Raw genomic sequence first — 18,286 nt, 5'->3', positions numbered from 1 at the left:
TCCCAGGAAAAAGTCTAACTTGTGTTATTGAGTTCAGTTTGCTAATATTTTGTTGAGGATTTATATATATACACTGAGTGGCCAGATTATTATGACCACCTGACATTTGTAGGCAAATTAGCTATAATTTCACACTGAAGTTGCTAGAGGGCCAGATCATTATAAACGTCTGAATAGCACAACATACCTAAGTATCATTGCTGATCAAGTTCATCCTATCATGTTGATGGCATATCCCAATGGAGATGGCTTCTTCCAACAAGACAATGCGCCATGCCACAGTGCTCGTATTGTGCAGGAGTGGTTTCAAGAACATGAGGGAGACTTTACCTTGCTTAGGTGGCCCCCCCAATCAACAGATCTCAATCCAATTGAGCATTTGTGGGATGAAGTTAAAAGAGCCATCAGGCAACTGGTTCCACAACCATCAAATCTCACAGAACTGGACAGTGCTATTCATCAGGCATGGTGTCAGATTCCTCGCATCACCTTTCAACATCTCGTGGAGTCAATGCCAAGAAGAATCGCCACAGTATTGAAGGCAAAAGGTGGCCCAACAAAGTATTGGTGGGGTGGTCATAATAATCTGGCCGGTCATAATAATCTGGCCACTCAGTGTATATGTTCATTAGTGATATTGGCCTAAATTTTGTTTCTTTGTAGTATCTTTATCTGGTTTTGGAATCAGGATAATGTCCTTGTTAAATGAGCTTGGGAGTCTTCCCTCCTTTTGAATTTTTTAGAATAGTTTGAGCAGGATAAGTTTAATTCTTCTTTGAATGTTTGGTAATGTTTACCTGTGAAGCCATCCTGTCCAGGACTTTTATTTATTGGTAGCTTTTTTATTACTGCTTCAGTTTCATTGGTTGATATAGGAGCATTTTAAATCTTTCTATATATCAAATCATTTCATCCTTGAGCATGCTATATTTTTCATTTTATTTGGCCATTTTTCATGTCTTTCAATAAAGTTTTGAATTTTTTGTAAAATTATTTTATATCTTTTGTTAGATATATTCCAGGTGTCTTATAATTATTTCAATTGTAAGTTTTATCTTTCAAAATTTTTATTTTCTAATTGCTGCTATTTAGGAGCTTCACTGACCTTTGTATATCATCCTATAACCAGCAATTTTTATTAGTGCTAATAGTTTGTCTTTTCCACTGAATTTTTTGTGTATAGAGTCATCATCTGCAAATAACAATTTTATTACTTTTTCCATCCTCATGCAGTGTAAACTTATTTAAAAATTTAAAGTGTTAGTGATATATCTTAAATAATAACATAACGTAATAAAACCCACAAAAATATACCAGTCACATGGAGTATTAAAAAACCCTTGATTCTGTGAATTACTAAATACTTACAATCTCTTTAGTCTTTTCAATTCTACCTAGTTTGTGTATATATAGTTATATTACTATGATAAAATTCATTGCACATTGGAATATTCAAAGAGAAAAAAATGTCAAGCAGTTAGAACTAACTGGAAACAATTCTATTTTATGCTTCTAGTATTCAGGCTTTTACATATGATTTTTATAGAAAGTCTAATAATGTACAGAGGGAATAAATACTTTCATGAATAAATTTAAAATCTTACAATTTAGTTAAAGGGAGAGATAGAGAATAAAAGCATATAGTAGTAGAGGTAAAAATGATTATATAGTTAGGCAGTTGCTTTAATGTTTATATATTTTTGTCATCTCAAGGTCACACTAGACAAAAAGTAGAAGAAGCTCTTATTAATGAAGAAGCAATTTTGAACCTCATGGAAAATAGCCAGACTTTTCAGCCTTTGACCCAAAGACTGAGTGAGACACCAGTTTTCTGTAAGTAACAATTCTACCATAAATTTTCAGTATTTTAAGTCAATGAAAGTGCATATGTGAAGAAGTTATTTTTTTCTTTGATTTGAAGAGGTTAATGTTGCATGTTCAATAAATCCTTACTCAGTATAAAAATGAAACCTCACTGAATGAAGTAGCTTTGTTTTTGTTTTCTACACAGCTTTTTCTAAACAATTGTAAAAGAATATAGTAACCTTTTTAAAAATTCACTTTAGTTGAAGGAAAACCATATTGCTTTAGGGGGGAAATGGCTTATTTTGAATTAAAATTCTCCAGTGTTAAGTATATTAATAAATTATCATAATTGAGTCTTTCTTGGTGAGTATCAGAAATTTCCCTGGACAGTTCTTTTTAAGTGATTAATTTTTGGTCAGTGTAGGACATAATGACTTATTTCTGAGTGTCTTTGAATCTCCTTAAATGCCATTTGCTATATTTCATTTCAGTAATTTAGTCTAAATTACTGACATCATTTTCAAAAATTTTTTTTAAATGTTTTTGCAAAAAGTGAGATATCATTGAACTTCATGCTTCTTGTTTTGCTTGGTGTAGTGATTTTATGTTTCTTTCCTTGCTTTTTTTTAAATTTTTTTAAAAAATTAATTTCAGAGCAGAAGGGAGAAGGAGAAAGAGAAACATCAATGATGAAAGAGAATCATTGGTCGGCTGCCTCCAGCATGCCTCACAGGGGATTGAGCCTGCAACCCAGGCATGTGCCCTGACCAGGAATCGAACAGTGACATGGTTCATAGGTCGACGCTCAATCACTGAGCCACGCTGGCAGGGCTACTTTCTATTTTTTTTATTCTTGTTGTATCAAATGAGATATGGCATCAAATGCATCATACCTCTCTACAGTGTCCTGTTTCTTTTACCTACAGTTTCTCTTTTTTTTTTCCTTTTTATTGAATTTATTGGGATGATACTAGTTGACAAAATTATACAGGCTTCAGGTGCACAATTTCACATCATCTGCACATTGTATTGTGTATTCATCACCCCATGTCAAGTCTCCTTTCTTCACCATTAACCCCTCCTTTACCCTCCTCCAACTCCTCCTATACCTTTCTCCACCTCCCTCTTCCCCCTCTCCCTGGGAATCACCACACACTTGTCCATGTCCATGCCTGCTCTCTGAGTCTATCTCTATTTTGCTTCATTTTCATTTGGATGAAACATGAATTGACTAGCTAGGGATAATACCAAAATTATTATGCATAGTCATATTTCAAGAACATTTTAGACAGGAGTAAGAAAATTTTTTAAATGAATGGCATATGCAGAAAGAAATGATGCAAAGACCAAAGTAAAAAATTAAATTGATGCTCATACTCTAAAATGTTTTATTTTTTCATCTGAATATATATATATAGGAATTTCATGCATCAGGCCTCTAGTACAAATATAATGTATCAGCAGCAGATATAATGTCACTTGCCTAAGTTTGCAAAAATGCATTTTGAGTGTTTGTCAAATATCTAGGGGTCAGCCTGGCTGGTGGCACTCAGTGGTTAGAGTGTTGGCCTGTGCACTGAAGGGTCATGGGTTTGATTCCCAATCAAGGGCACGTACTTGGGTGCAGGTTTGATTCCCTGGCTTCGGTCTGGGTGCACGCAGGAGGCAACCAATTAATGTTTCTCTCTCTCCTTCCCGTCCTCCCTCCCTCCCTCTCCCTCTCTTCCCTCCCTTCCACTCTATCCTCAGGTGAGGAATAACTAACTAACTAACTAAATAAATAAATAAATAAATAAATAAGATCTGAGTCAAATATCTATAATTCATTTTCTAATACTAATTTTTTTCAAGTATGAGACAGGAAAAATAAAACAGTGCAGTTCTAGATTTAAAGAAATGGATTTTTGCCAGAAGGGCTCTTAAAAACAAATATCTTAATTTTTCCCCTTATATCTGGTAGCATACAGAATCAATATCTTCATTTTTTTCCTTATATCTGGTAGCATGACAGAATCAATTTCTTTAATGTCTACAAAGAAAACCTGAAACTTGGTATTTTGGTAAATGAGGAATGCATTATCTCATTTTACAGAGAATAAGATTGTGTACTAGATTAGAACAAATCTTCATGATCTTTTTTAATAATAGCTTTTATTGAGATATAATTTGAATATCATAAAATTCACATCTGTACAGGTCAGTGATATTCATGGAGTATGCAGTTACTACCACTATCTAATTTCAGGACACTTTTATCACCCCAAAAAGAAATCCCATATCCATTAACAGTCACTCCCCATTCTTTCCTCCTCTCAGCCCCTGGCAACCACTAATCTGTTTTCTCTTGATTAACCTATTTGGGGCATTTCATGTAAATGGAATCATATAACCTTTTGTTTCTGGCTTCATTAACTTGGTATGATGTTTTCAAGGTTCATCCATGTTTGTAGCATGTATCCCTTTTTCCTGCTGAATAATAATTCATCATATGGGTATGCCATATTTCATATATCCACTCTACAGTTTATGGATATGGGGTTGTTTTCACTTTTTTTGCCCATAATGAACAATGATGCTATGATTATTCATGTATAGGTTTTTGTGGGGGCATACATTTTCAATTCTCTTGGGCAGGGGTCCTCAAACTTTTTAAACAGGGGGCCAGTTCACTGTCCTCAGACTGTTGGAGGGCCGGACTATAGTTTTAAAAAAAAACTATGAACAAATTTCTATGCACACTGCACATACCTTATTTTGAAGTAAAAAAACAAAACGGGAACAAATACAATATTTGTATTTGCACGTGGCCCGCGGGCCGTAGTTTGAGGACCCCTGCTCTTGGGTATTTACCTAGGAGTGAAACTGCTGGATCATATGGTAACTCTATGTTTAACATTTGAGCAACTGCCAAATTTTTTTCCAAAGCAGCTGCAGCATTTTACATTCTGACCAATAATGTATGAGGGTTCCAGTTTCTTCACATATTTGTCAACACTTTTTATTATCTGCCTTGATTTTACAACCCTAGTGCATATGAAGTAATATATCATTTGTTGACTTGAAGGTGTTTAAGTAATCTCATTAACCACTTTTAAAGCTTTCTTGTGTTATTCAACTACAGGTTTCATTTGACTATCTTATGAGCTAAGTAAAGCTTAAGTAAGGGATAAAGGTATTCACATGTATTGTTTTTAAAGGTACTTTTTTAGCATTAATTTATATATTTTATATTTATTTTGAACACTGTTAGAATATTGGTTTAGTGTTCCTCAAGGTTAATTGTGCAGCAAAAGCTTGGGCAGCTTATTAAAATGCAAATTCCTGCATCCTACCTAAGAAATTCTGATTAATGTACACCCAAAACTAATACAAAATAATATTGAATATAAACTGTAATTTCAAAAATATTTTAAAGTATTAACAAAAGCAATTCTGACTTAGTACATATGGGATGGGTTTGGAATTTTCTTTTTAATAAGGACACAGTCATTCTAGTGTAGGTGGTCCAAGGATCTTTTACTTTATCATTGTTTTATAATTGTTCTGAATTGTTGAATTATTTAGAAAACTTAAGTTATTTCTTGGTGATACTTTACTTGTTTTATAGTGGACAGCAGTCCTGATGAGGCTCTGGTACATCTTCTTGCTGGTTTGGAAAATGATGGATATCAGGGGGAAAGAAATAGAAAGCCACCGTCATGTCTTTCCCTTGGAAACACTAAAAACCCCCAAAATAGTGATGATGAAGAAAATGAACCACAGATTGAAAAAGAAGAAATGGAGCTTAGTTTGGTTATGTCTCAGAGATGGGACAGCAATATTGAAGAACATTGTGCCACAAAAAGGTAACTTTTCTGTCATTTCAGTTACTTTAATATATCATACAGCCGATAGTCATCATGTTTACTTATTTATCTTATAACTGGAAGTTTGTACCTTTTGACCACCTTCCTCCAGTTCTCCCTTCCCCATAAACCTAACTTTTACAAATCATCTATTTATATACACAGTATTATTATGTCCGTAATACGTGGGGCAAAATAGATGTGCCTCCTTATCCAGAACTTGAATTAAAAAAATCCCTTTGAGAGTTAAACTGTTATGGGATGGAACAACAGTTATAAAGTCAACTTAAAGACAAGGAATGGCTTCTAGGTCTGATTAGACTGAAGGAATTAAATATTAAAAATAAATAAGTCTCAGAGGCATACACTGATACTGTTCATTTCTCAAGGTAAAAGAATAAGATGGCACTGTGGTTTTCTAAATCAATCTCTTGTGGACTTCATTGGCTTGAGTCTGTGCCTGAGCTGTATGCTCTGTTTGTAGAAAGAATTAGGCTTCTCAGCCTGAGATGATGAGTATGTCTCCTGTAAACTTCTGTAGGCAATACTAAGATATCTAAAGTCCTTGTTTGAGGATTTCACACACACCCCAAAGCCATTACTGAAAGGTGAAAGGTTAATCTATATGTTAAGTTGACAGACATATATGTTACATATATTACACTACCTAATATAAAAAATAAAATTTTTGATCCCTTCTCCTGTTATCTGGGTATAAATCAGAACCCTCTCTTTTATATTTTCACAGTATGCTCAGTTCCCTTTGCTGTCACAGTGAATATTCCCTCCAAGATTTATTTTTTTATCCTCACCCGAGGATATGTTTATTGATATTTTAGAGAGAGAAGAAGGGAGAGAGAGACAGAAAAATCAGTGTGAGAGAAAAACATCCATTGGTTGCTTCCCATACATGCCCCAGTGTATAGGACAATGCTCCAACTAACTGAGCTACCCGGCAAGGGCCCCTTTGACCTTTGAAGACCTGATTTTACCTAGTTCAGACAGAATCAGTATTTGATTTCTTGACTGATTTGACTCTCATAGTATCTTAAAATGCCTTTTGCTGATATTACCTAATCATTATAGCTATTCTATAAATTTTGCCAATTTTTTTGTGAAAGCTTTATAAATCTTTTCATGAAATATCTTGTTGGGAAATGCCTCAATCACATCACTTTTTTGGAGCATAGGCCATCCTAAATGATAATAGACAATGCTGTCAAATGGCTTGTTTCTCTGTTCCTTATTTTTATAATGATAACCATGCTACCCCCCAAGTTCCAAAAGTTTGTAACTTCAGTGTCATGTTTGATTTGCCTTCCTTTATCTGTAAGGTAGCTCTTCTCTGTGACTTCTGTTCTATCCTTCCATTCCCCTCCTTCCCAAAGAAATATCCTAGTTTAGTCCTTTATTACCATTTATCTGGAATACTGTGATTCAAACTTTTTAACTGGTCTCCTTACTTCTAGTTCTATTCTCCCATAATAGGGGTGATGATTATGATAATTAAACACTTTGTGGGCATTTATAAAAGAACGCAGAGAATATCAGGACCTTGCATGAATGCAAGTCATGCTCTACTGTCTTTAAAGTATGGTTACTTAGGAAAATGTAATTATTGTATTGAGTCTTAATTTCAGGCAGACATTTAACAAAGTCTTACATAGTAACATCCTTGTGGATAAGGAGAGTACATGGCAGCAGTCACTGATTAGATGGGTTCACAGAGAATTTGCATGATTTTGCATTTCCTCAGAAACCACTTAAATGCTTTCTGTATGCCAAGTATGCTGCATTGGATTGAGATTGTCATATGTATTGGAGATTGGTAATGCATTAGATGGCAGAATATAGATTCAAAAATATCTTGAAACTAAATAGGTGATGCCTAATAAAGTATAGAATCGTATGGTTTAGATTGAATCACTTAGCTTCACAGATATAGACTAGATAGAACTTTAATTCATTCTGGGCTTAACAATTCTGTGGGAAAGCCATGGATTTTACTTTATGAAGAGTACAATAAGTCTGTAGTGTTTTATGATTACCAAAATGGTGAATTTAATTATTGGCTGCCAGCTGTACCTATTATTCTAACAGATTTGGGGTTTTATTATAGAATAATTATAGTATTTATTTGATGTATTTAAGTCTTGCTGTAATAAATTGGATTACTTTTTCATATTTTAGCAGAGTTGGTTGACTTTTAATATTTCTATTTGATCTTGTGGCCTTTCACTTTTTTCTTATTTCCATTGTTTCTCTCTTTTTTCATTGTTCTCTCATTGTTTTATTTTACCTTCAGTGTACCATTAGCATTTCTTCTACAGTTTCTTAGATTATACCTTGTTTAATTTATACTTTTATACCTATACTAAGTAGGTAAATACACATTCAAATATACAGTATAAAATTCTTATAAAGTCACTATCTACTTGTTACCAGTAGTGCCAGCCTAACTATATACTAGAGACCCAGTGCACGAATTTGTGCACCAGTGGGTTCCTCAGCCTGGCCTGAGGGATAGAGCTGAAACTGGCTCTCTGATATCTCCCGACGGGTCCCAGATTGCGAGAGGGCGCAGGCCAGGCCCAGGGACTCCACCGGTGCACAATCGGAGCCGGGGAGGGACGCAGGAGCTTGGCCAGCTGAAGAGGGCCCGCAGGAGGGCTTCAGGACATGCCCGGCCCATCTCACTCAGTCCTGATCAGCCAGACCCCAACAGCAAGCTAACCTACTGGTTGGAGCGTCTGCCCCCTGTTGGTCAGTGCACATCATAGCGACTGGTAGACTCATTGATTGTCTGGCCCCTGGTGGTCAGTGCTCGTCATAACGAGCGGTTGAGCAGCTTTAGCATATTATGCTTTCATTGGTTGAATGGATGACCAGACACTTAGCATATTAGGCTTTTATTATATAGGATATAAAAGCGTAAGCAACCAAATGACTGGTCACTATGACGCACACTGACCACCAGGGAGCAGATGCTCAATGCAGGAGCTGCCCCCAGGTGGTCAGTGTGCTCCCACAGCAGGAGCACCCCTCAGCTGACCATTGGGTAGCATGAGCCTCTCTCATCTCCATGGCAGCACTACCATAAGCAGGAGCAGCACAGTGCCTAGCCCGGGCTCCTCCCCAGCCGCCTGCTGCTTCACACACTACTACATCCCTTGGGGGATGTCGGACTGCCGGTTTTGGCAGGCCTGCGGGGATTGGGTTGAAACCGGCAGTCTAACATCCCCCGAGGGGTCCAGGATTGCAAGAGGGTGCAGGCCAGGCTGAGGGACCCCATCAGTGTACAAATTCGTGCACCGGGCCTCTAGTATAAATAGACATGGTTTATTCTATTATTAACTAACTAGAGGCCCAGTGCACAAAAATTTGTGCACTCGGGGGTAGGGGGTCCCTCAGCCCAGCCTGTGCCCTCTCGCAGTCTGGGACCCCTCGGGGGTGACCACTTGCTGGCTTAGGCCTGCTCCTTGGGGGATTGGGCCTAAGATGGCAATCAGACATCCCTCTGGCAGCCCGGTAGCCCTCAGGGGATGTCCATTTGCCAGCGGGGAGCAGACCTAAACTGTAGTCAGACATCCTTAGCGCTGCTGAGGAGGCAGGAGAGGTTCCCAACACCACCGCTGTACTGGCAGCCATCAGCCTGGCTTGTGGCTGAGCAGAGCTCCCCCCTGTGAGAGCGCACTGACCACCGGAGGGCAGCTCCTGCATTGAGCGTCTGCCCCCTGGTGGTCAGTGTGTGTCATAGTGACCAGTCATTCCCAGTCTTTCTGCTGTTAGGGTCAGTTTGCATATTACCCTTTTACTATATAGGATAGAGGCCTGGTGCACGGGTGGGGGCCGGCTGGTTTGCCCTGAAGGGTGTCCCGGATCAGGGTGGGGGTCCCGCTTGGGTGCCTGGCCAGCCTGGATGACGGGCTGATGGCTGTTTGCAGCTGGTCACACCCCCTTCAGGGTGAGGGTCCCCACTGGGGTGCCTGGCCAGTCTGGGTGAGGGGCTGAGGGCCGTTTTCAGGCTGGCGGGCGACTGAAGCTCCCAGCCTCTTTTTTTCTTCTTTTTTTTTATTCTGGGATTTATTTACCTTAATAGCTGTCACTGGAGCTGAGAGCCGGCTCCAACTCTGAGGCCATGGCTGGCTGAAAGCAGGTATCTGCGTTTGTTTAGCTTCTATAATTGAAACTCTGTTGCCATCACTGGCACTCTAAGCTCTGAGGCCCCGGCTGGCTGAAAGCAGATATCTGGGGTTTGTTTAGCTTCTATAATTGCAACATTGTTGCTTCCGGAGCTCAGAGCTGGGCCAAGGCAGGCCAGGCGGGGAACCTTGGCTTCCTCCATCACTGGAGCAAGCAAGCCTCATGTTCGCTTCAGCTGTGTGGCTGCCGGCCGCCATCGTTGTTGGCAGTTAATTTGCATATCCTGCTGATTAGCCAATGGGAAGCATAGTGGAGGTATGGTTAATTACCATGTTTGTCTATTATTAGATAGGATGCTTATGTGTTCTTTGACTGGACCAATTCTGTGAAAACCATACACAGGTTAACTTTGGGGAAAACAAACCTAAAGATTTAGTAAGTGTATAGTAGAGAGAAATTGAATAATAGAAGTATAGTATCTAAAATTGGAGTCATTTAATTCTACCCATATACTTGATATTATATTCTGTCTTGAGTATGTACCATATTTTAAGAATACTAAGAAAGTAAAGGGACAGAAGAGGAAGTAAACTAGAAGGATCTGTGAATACTGTCACTTGAACTGTAGAAAAAATATATATTTTGGTTTAATAACAAGAATTATGGGACAAATGATAAATGCTTTCAAATATTTTAAAGGTTATTATGTGAAAAATGGCATAGACCTGTATATGGTGATAGAGGACAAAAGCAGGAAGAATTTATGGAAGTTGCAAATAAAGATTTTGTGTAATATAGGAGGAAAATTACTAACAATTGGAGCCATTAACAGTGGAAAAGATTAGCCTGTGAGACAGCAAGCCCCGTATACTGAAAAGTAAAAGTAGAGGTGGTATCAAGTCTGTTAAAAATATGTTTTTTGCATGGGATAGAAAGTTGGACCAGATGACCTCTAATAACCCTTTCAGCTCTTAAAAGAATGGTATTAGGACACACTGTAATTTGGAAAGGATTAATGGAGACACTGTCCCATTAATAATAAGGGATATTTTCAAATTTTTGCGACAATAAGAAAGAACAAATTAGGTATGGATAGAAAGGTTTGCCCAACCAGATAGAAGGGAAATAATCAAGCTAGGATCTAGTGAATAAATTTAAATCTATATGAGATAACATTTAAGAGAGTATCCATCTGGACTTAACAGTCCATCTGAACTCCTCAGTAACCCTACTTTATAGCCACTGCTGGATTGAGTCAACAACACCTGTACTACTTACTGGCCCTTCTCTGATCCCAATAATTTTTTTGTCTTTCAACTTTAACCTTAATACTCCTTTACTCACCTTTTTGTTTGTCTTTTCCAGTTTATAATGTAGTGGTCATGTATTTATGGAGACTTCTTAAAATATGTCAGATGCCACCCTTTTAGAAATTACTAGGTTCTCTGTCACCTATTATCCTATATAATAAAAGCGTAATATGCAAATCGACTGAACAGCTGAAGGACCCATAGGTGGGGGGCAGGGCCGGTTGGTATGTGCCAGTGGGCAGAGGGAGGGGATGGTGATGGGGGGCGGCGGTGACCAGTGGCAGCGGAAGGGCAATGCAGGGGCCAGGGCCGGCTGCTCGCCTCTTTGCCACCCACAGAGGGAGGCCAGACTGCAGCTTAGGTCCGCTCCCTAAGCTGTCAGTTGGACATCCCCTGAGGGCTCCCGGACTGCGAGAGGGCGCAGGCCGGGCTGAGGGACCACCCCCCTCCAGTGCACGAATTTTCGTGCACTGGGCCTCTAATCTTACCTAATAATAGACAAACATGCAAATTGACCGTACCTTCGCTACACCTTAAGCCACGCCCACCAGCCAATAGAGCGACTATATGCAAATTAACCCAACCAAGATGGCGGCCAGCAGCCACAGAGCTGGAGCAAGCAGGAGGTTTGGTTGCCCCAATGATGGAGGAAGCCAAGCTTCCCGGCGGCTCTGAGCTCCACTCAAAGCAACAAAGTTTCAATTATAGAAGGTAAATAAACCCCAGATACCTGCTTCCAGTCGCCATGGCCATGGAGCTGGAGTGAATAAAAAAAACAAAGACAAAAAAATGAAAGGCTGGGAGCTTCAGTCGCCAGGGGGCTTGGTCAGTCTGAAAACAGACATCAGCCCCTCACCCAGGCTGGCCAGGCACCTCAGCAGGACCCCCCTCCCTGAAGGGGGTTTGGGCAGCCTGAAAACGTCCCTCAGCCCCTCACCCAGGCTGGCCGCACCCCAGCGGGGACCCCTACCCTGAAGGGACTGTGGCCAGCCTGAAAACAGCCATCAGCCCCTCACCCAGGCTGGCCAGACACCCCAGCGGGACCCCCACCCTGATCCAGGACACCCTTCAGGGCAAACCAATCGGCCCCCACCTGTGCACCAGGCCTCTATTCTATATAATAAAAGGGTAATATGCAAACTGACGCTAACAGCAGAAAGACTGGGAATGACTGGTCACTATGACACACACTGACCACCAGGGGGCAGATGCTCAATGCAGGAGCTGCCCCCTGGTAGTCTGTGCGCTCCCACAGGGGGAGCTCTGCTCAGCCACAAGCCAGGCTGATGGCTGCCAGCACAGCGGTGGTGGTGGGAGCCTCTTCCGCCTCCTCAGCAGCACTAAGGATGTCCGACTGCGGCTTAGGTCTGCTCCCTGTTGGCAAGTGGACATCCCCCAAGGGCTACCGGGCTGCCAGAGGGATGTCTGACTGCCAGCTTGGGCCCAATCCCCCAGGGAGCGGGCCTAAGCCAGCAGGTGGACATCCTCCGAGGGGTCCCAGACTGCAAGTGGGCATAGGCCGGGCTGAGGGGGCCCCCCCGAGTGCACAAATTTTTGTGCACTGGGCCTCTAGTTCTATCTAATAATAGAATGAGGGAGAGTATAAAGAAGAACATGATTACATGTCGTAATCCAGGATGTTGTAGAGTGTTGAATACAGGAATGATGGTGTCATCTAGCTCATACAAAAGGAATTATAAAATCTGTTTACAATAACTTTTTGTAGGATGTGATACTAAAGCAAAGTAAAGCTGCTTTTCTTTTTAAAGTTATAATTTTCAGGTATTTTTTTATTTCGTTTTACTATAGCATCAAATTAGGCAAATTATATGAGTCTGACAAGCTTTTTTCTAATGGTCATACTCACTAGTGAATCTTAATCTCTAGATCACTGTGCCGAAATACCCATAGAAGCTCAACTGAAGAAGATGATTCATCTTCAGAAGAAGAGATGGAATGGAGTAATAACAGTTTGCTTCTAGCCAATCTTTCTATACCTCAGTTAGATGGAACTGCAGATGAAAATAGTGGTGAGTAAACAAGTCTACTATGAGCATTTCCTAGTTTAGGGACTAAAATTACATTTTACTTTAAAACTATAGTTATACTTTCTATATAGTTGGTTAAGTGAGGCTATAACAATAGTGTTTTGTTCTTCTCCAGAATTTTTCCTTTTGAGAATGTAGATAAATTATTCTGTCTCATTTTTAAGAGGATAACATTTGTTAATCATTGATTTGAAGATTCATAAACTTTAATCAGTTTGTCATGTTAACATTTAAGTAGCATAAGAAACTAAGAAATATGTGCAGCTAATTTGAAGTGATAATGAAAAGAAGCATATTATTTTATGAAAACTTTTCAAGGTGACAAGTATTTTCCCCTTATTCCTCCAAAAGGCACTGAATAGTAATATAATCTATTTCTGATCAAAGGAACATGTGTTTAAAATAATGACTAATAATCAAATGTAACTAACTCTTGATTACTTAGATTGAGTTATTATCCTAATAATAGGAGTAATCTTTTTGTTGAGATAACCATATTAAACATACAAACTTAATTTCATATAATTTCTTTTTATGGTGATAGTATCATGGTATGGGAAAATATTTTAAAAGTTAAGAGTGAAAGTGAAATAAATTATTTTCCCCTCATTTCAGACAATCCATTGGACAATGAAAATTCTAGAACCCACTCTTCTGTGATTGCAACAAGCAAGCTCTCAGTAAAACCTTCCATCTTTCACAAAGATGCTGCTACATTAGAACCCTCATCTTCTGCTAAGATTACTTTTCAGTGTAAACACACAAGTGCCCTTTCTTCCCATGTTTTGAACAAGGAAGATTTAATTGAAGACTTTTCACAGCCAAACAATACAGAAAAAGGTCTAGATCATTCAGTTGCTTCTTTTACAAATGAAAGCACTTACTCTGTGAAATACCCTGGATCTTTAAGCAGTACTGCCCATTCAGAAAACTCTCAAAAAGAAAGTAGTAAGAAAGATATCCTTCCAGTATCTTCCTGTGAAAATAGTGTTTTTGATTATGATGAAGATATTCCATCTGTTACAAGACAAGTACCAAGTAGAAAGTATACAAACATTAGAAAAATCGATAAGGATGCCCCTTTTATACATATAAACCGTCACACTAGCGAAAATACATTGGGCAAAAATTCTTTCAACTTTTCTGACTTAAATCATTCAAAAAATAAATTATCTTCTGAAGGAAATGAAAAGGGAAATAGCACAGCTCTGAACAGTTTATTCCCTTCATCATTAACTGAAAATTGTGAATTGCTATCATGCTCAGGGGAGAATAAAACTATGGTACATTCTCTTGATAGCATTGCTGATGAAAGTGGACTCAATAAACTTAAAATTAGATATGAAGAATTTCAAGAACATAAAACAGAAAAGCCAAATCTCAGCCAGCAAGCAGCACATTACATGTTTTTTCCCAGTGTTGTTCTTTCTAATTGTCTCAGTAGACCACAGAAACTCTCTCCTGTCACATATAAACTACAACCCAGTAATAAACAGTCCCGGTTAAAAATGAATAAAAAGAAACTTGTAGGTCATCAAGAGACTTCTACCAAAACTAGTGAGACAGGATCAACAAAAGATAATTATATACAAAATAATTCTTGTAATAGTAATTCTGAGAAGAATAATGTATTGGCCAGTGATTTAACTAAAGTCACCCGTGGAGTTTTTGAAAATAAAACACCTACAGACAGTTTTATAGACTGTCACTTTGGAGATGGAACCTTAGAAACTGAGCAGTCCTTTGGATTGTATGGAAATAAATACACCCTTAGAGCCAAACGCAAGGTAAATTATGAGACTGAAGATAGTGAGTCAAGTTTTGTAACACACAACTCAAAAATTAGCCTACCTCATCCCATGGAAATTGGTGAAAGTTTAGATGGAACTCTCAAATCTCGAAAACGAAGAAAAATGTCTAAAAAGCTGCCCCCTGTTATTATAAAGTATATTATTATTAATAGATTTAGAGGGAGAAAAAATATGCTTGTGAAGCTAGGAAAAATAGACTCTAAAGAAAAACAGGTAATATTAACGGAGGAAAAAATGGAACTATATAAAAAGCTTGCACCTTTAAAGGATTTTTGGCCAAAAGTTCCTGATTCCCCTGCAACCAAATATCCCATTTATCCACCAACACCAAAGAAAAGTCACAGAAGAAAAACAAAACATAAATCTGCTAAGAAAAAAACTGGTAAGCAACAAAGGACAAATAGTGAAAATATAAAAAGAACTTTGTCTTTCCGGAAAAAGCGTTCACATGCTATTCTTTCTCCTCCCTCACCATCTTATAATGCTGAAACCGAAGACTGTGACTTAAATTATAGTGATGTTATGTCTAAATTAGGTTTTCTTTCTGAGAGAAGCACAAGTCCCATAAATTCTTCTCCACCTCGGTGCTGGTCTCCCACAGATCCAAGAGCTGAAGAAATTATAGCTGCTGCAGATAAAGAAGCAGTGCTTTTTAAGGGTCCTAATGTATATAATAGCAAGACTGTTAATTCTAGTATAGAAAAAAATAGTCGAGCAAGAACGCAGGTGAAGAAATCAAAAATAAAGCTTGTTAATCCCTCAGTAGTTACTAAGAAAAGGAACAAACGAAATCAAACAAATAAAATATTAGATGATGGGAAAAAGAAGCCGAGAACAAAACAGAAACAAAAAAATGAAAAAGGTACATCGAGAAAGCACATAACACTTAAAGATGAAAAACTAAAATCTCAATCTGGTACCGAAGTTACATTTGTGCCGAAACATCAGAATGTATCTGAGACCTCACAAAGTTCTAGTGATTCTCAACTACTTAATAAACAGAAAGATGTGTCAGTAATGGGCTCTGCTATAGATCATTCCTTTTCTGCTCCCCAAACCACTGGAATTCATGAACAACAGAATTTATCTGGCTGCTTTTCTTCTTTCTTAGAAAGCAAGAAGCCTGTAGATTTGCAAACATTCCCCAGTTCTCGAGATGATTTGCATCCTTCAGTTGTTTGTAATTCTTTGGGACCTGGAAACTCAAAAATTAATGTTCAAAGGCCTCATAATCAAAGTGCCATGTTTACTCTAAAGGAATCAACTCTGATCCAAAAAAATATATTTGACCTTTCAAACCATTTGTCTCAGGTTGCACAGAATACACAGATATCTTCGGGTATAATGTCCCCAAAGACAGAAGAGAATGCAAATACGCAAAAGAACTACTTGTCATCCTTTGGAAAATTAAATGAATATCGTAATTCCCTAGAATCAAAGCCAGACCAGGCATATGCCCCTAATTTTTTGCATTGCAAAGATAGTCAGCAGCAGCTTGTGTGCATGGCAGAACAATCAAAGCACAGCGAAACTTATTCTCCAGGAAATGCAGCATCAGAAGAAAGTCAAATGTCTAATTACTTTGTAACTTCCCTGAGAAGTCCAATCAAGCAAATAGCATGGGAACAAAAACAAAGGGGCTTTATTTTAGGTGTGTCAAATTTTAAACCTGAGAGGGTAAAACAGAAATCATTGTCAGAAGTAGTTTCACAAACCAAAGCATTTTCTCAGTGTAAAAGTCAAAATGTGTCAGCACCTTCAGCATTTGGTGAAGGACAGTCTGGACTGGCAGTTCTGAAAGAATTGTTACAGAAAAGACAGCAGAAAGCACAAAATGCAAATATTATGCAAGATCCATTATCTAATAACCATCAAACAAACAACAATATTTCCGTTCCCCTTGAGCATAACAAAACAACTAAACGAACACGATCCGTAACATCTCCAAGAAAACCTCGAACTCCCAGAAGTACAAAACCTAAAGACAAAATCCCCAAACGTCTCAAAGTAGACGCCATAAATTTACAAAACTCTGGCCAGTTGGATAACTCCCTGTCGGATGATAGTCCCATCTTTTCTTCAGATCCAGGTTTTGAAAGTTGTTACTCACTTGAAGATAGCTTGTCTCCTGAACATAATTATAATTTTGATATTAATACAATTGGTCAGACTGGATTTTGTAGCTTTTATTCTGGGAGTCAGTTTGTCCCCGCTGATCAGAATTTGCCTCAGAAGTTCCTAAGTGATGCAGTTCAGGATCTTTTCCCAGGACAAACTATAGAAAAAGCTGAGTTTTTAAATCATGATAACAAGAAGTGTGATGAAGACAAACATCATGCTTCAGACTCATCTTTGTGGATTAGATCTGCTACTCTAAGTCCTGAACTATTTGATAAATCATCCATAGAGAGCAATGAGAATCATCGCCACAACCAGTGGAAAAATAGCTTCCATCCTCTAACAACTCGGTCTAATTCAATAATGGATTCTTTCTGTGTCCAGCAGGCAGAGGACTGTCTAAATGAAAAATCCAGATTGAATAGGAGTTCAGTAAGCAAAGAAGTGTTTTTTAGCCTCTCACAGCCTGGCAGTTCAGATTGGATTCAAGGTCATACCAGAAAAGAAATGGGACAATCTCTTGACTCAGTCAATGCCTCTTTCACTACAATACTATCCTCCCCTGATGGTGAACTTGTCGATGCAGCCTCTGTGGATTTAGATTTGTATGTTTCAAGAAATAATGATATATTGACACCAACTCCTGATAGTTCACCAAGGTCTGCCAGCTCTCCCTCACAATCTAAAAATGGCAATTTCACCCCTCGAACTGCTCACATTCTGAAACCTCTTATGTCCCCTCCAAGTAGGGAAGAAATTATGGCCACTTTGTTGGATCATGACCTTTCAGAAACTATTTACCAGGAACCATTTTGCAGTAATCCTTCTGATGTACCAGAAAAGCCCAGGTAATCATTATTATATTTTCTCCTTGGGTCTCTCTGAATAATTATCACGTATATAACATTTGGTTCCTTACTACTAGTTTTCTGACTGATGCTGTATTTGTAAGTAGTATATCATTATGAAAACTATTTATAATTTGGACTTGTTACGAAAATTCACAGAATAGCTGAATGCTTACACCTGGAGAAATTTCTTTAAGCTGATGAGTGTTGGTTTTGGATCTACTATAATTTAACACTGTCTCCATTAAGGATTAGAGATGCAAAGACTGGCTCTCTGTGATAACGATGCCCCGTTAAGAAGTACTTTAAAAGTATTATTTTTAAAATGGTGTTTATTTCTAAAATGGTAAACTCATC

At 38.5% G+C, this 18,286-nt stretch overlaps 1 protein-coding gene across 16 annotated transcripts in view; it reads left to right on the top strand.

Annotated features, from left to right (window-relative positions):
* REV3L (REV3 like, DNA directed polymerase zeta catalytic subunit) overlaps nt 1–18,286 on the top strand; it is a 153,915-nt gene that overhangs the window by 72,938 nt on the left and 62,691 nt on the right. For all 16 annotated transcript variants that reach the window (XR_002828112.1, XR_002828113.1, XM_023750113.1 and 13 more), the window contains 4 exons: nt 1,714–1,833; nt 5,414–5,651; nt 12,992–13,134; nt 13,768–17,929. Coding sequence is in view for 14 of the 16 variants with exons in the window: in XM_023750113.1 (XP_023605881.1) it covers nt 1,714–1,833; nt 5,414–5,651; nt 12,992–13,134; nt 13,768–17,929 (4,663 nt within the window). In the remaining 2 variants the exon portion in view is untranslated. The remainder of the gene's footprint in view (nt 1–1,713; nt 1,834–5,413; nt 5,652–12,991; nt 13,135–13,767; nt 17,930–18,286) is intronic.

Source organism: Myotis lucifugus, unplaced genomic scaffold, assembly GCF_000147115.1.
Source record: "Myotis lucifugus unplaced genomic scaffold, Myoluc2.0 scaffold_11, whole genome shotgun sequence".
Taxonomy (NCBI): Eukaryota; Metazoa; Chordata; class Mammalia; order Chiroptera; family Vespertilionidae; genus Myotis; species Myotis lucifugus.
Note: the sequence above shows the minus strand (reverse complement) of the source record. Positions and strands in the feature narration are given on the sequence as shown.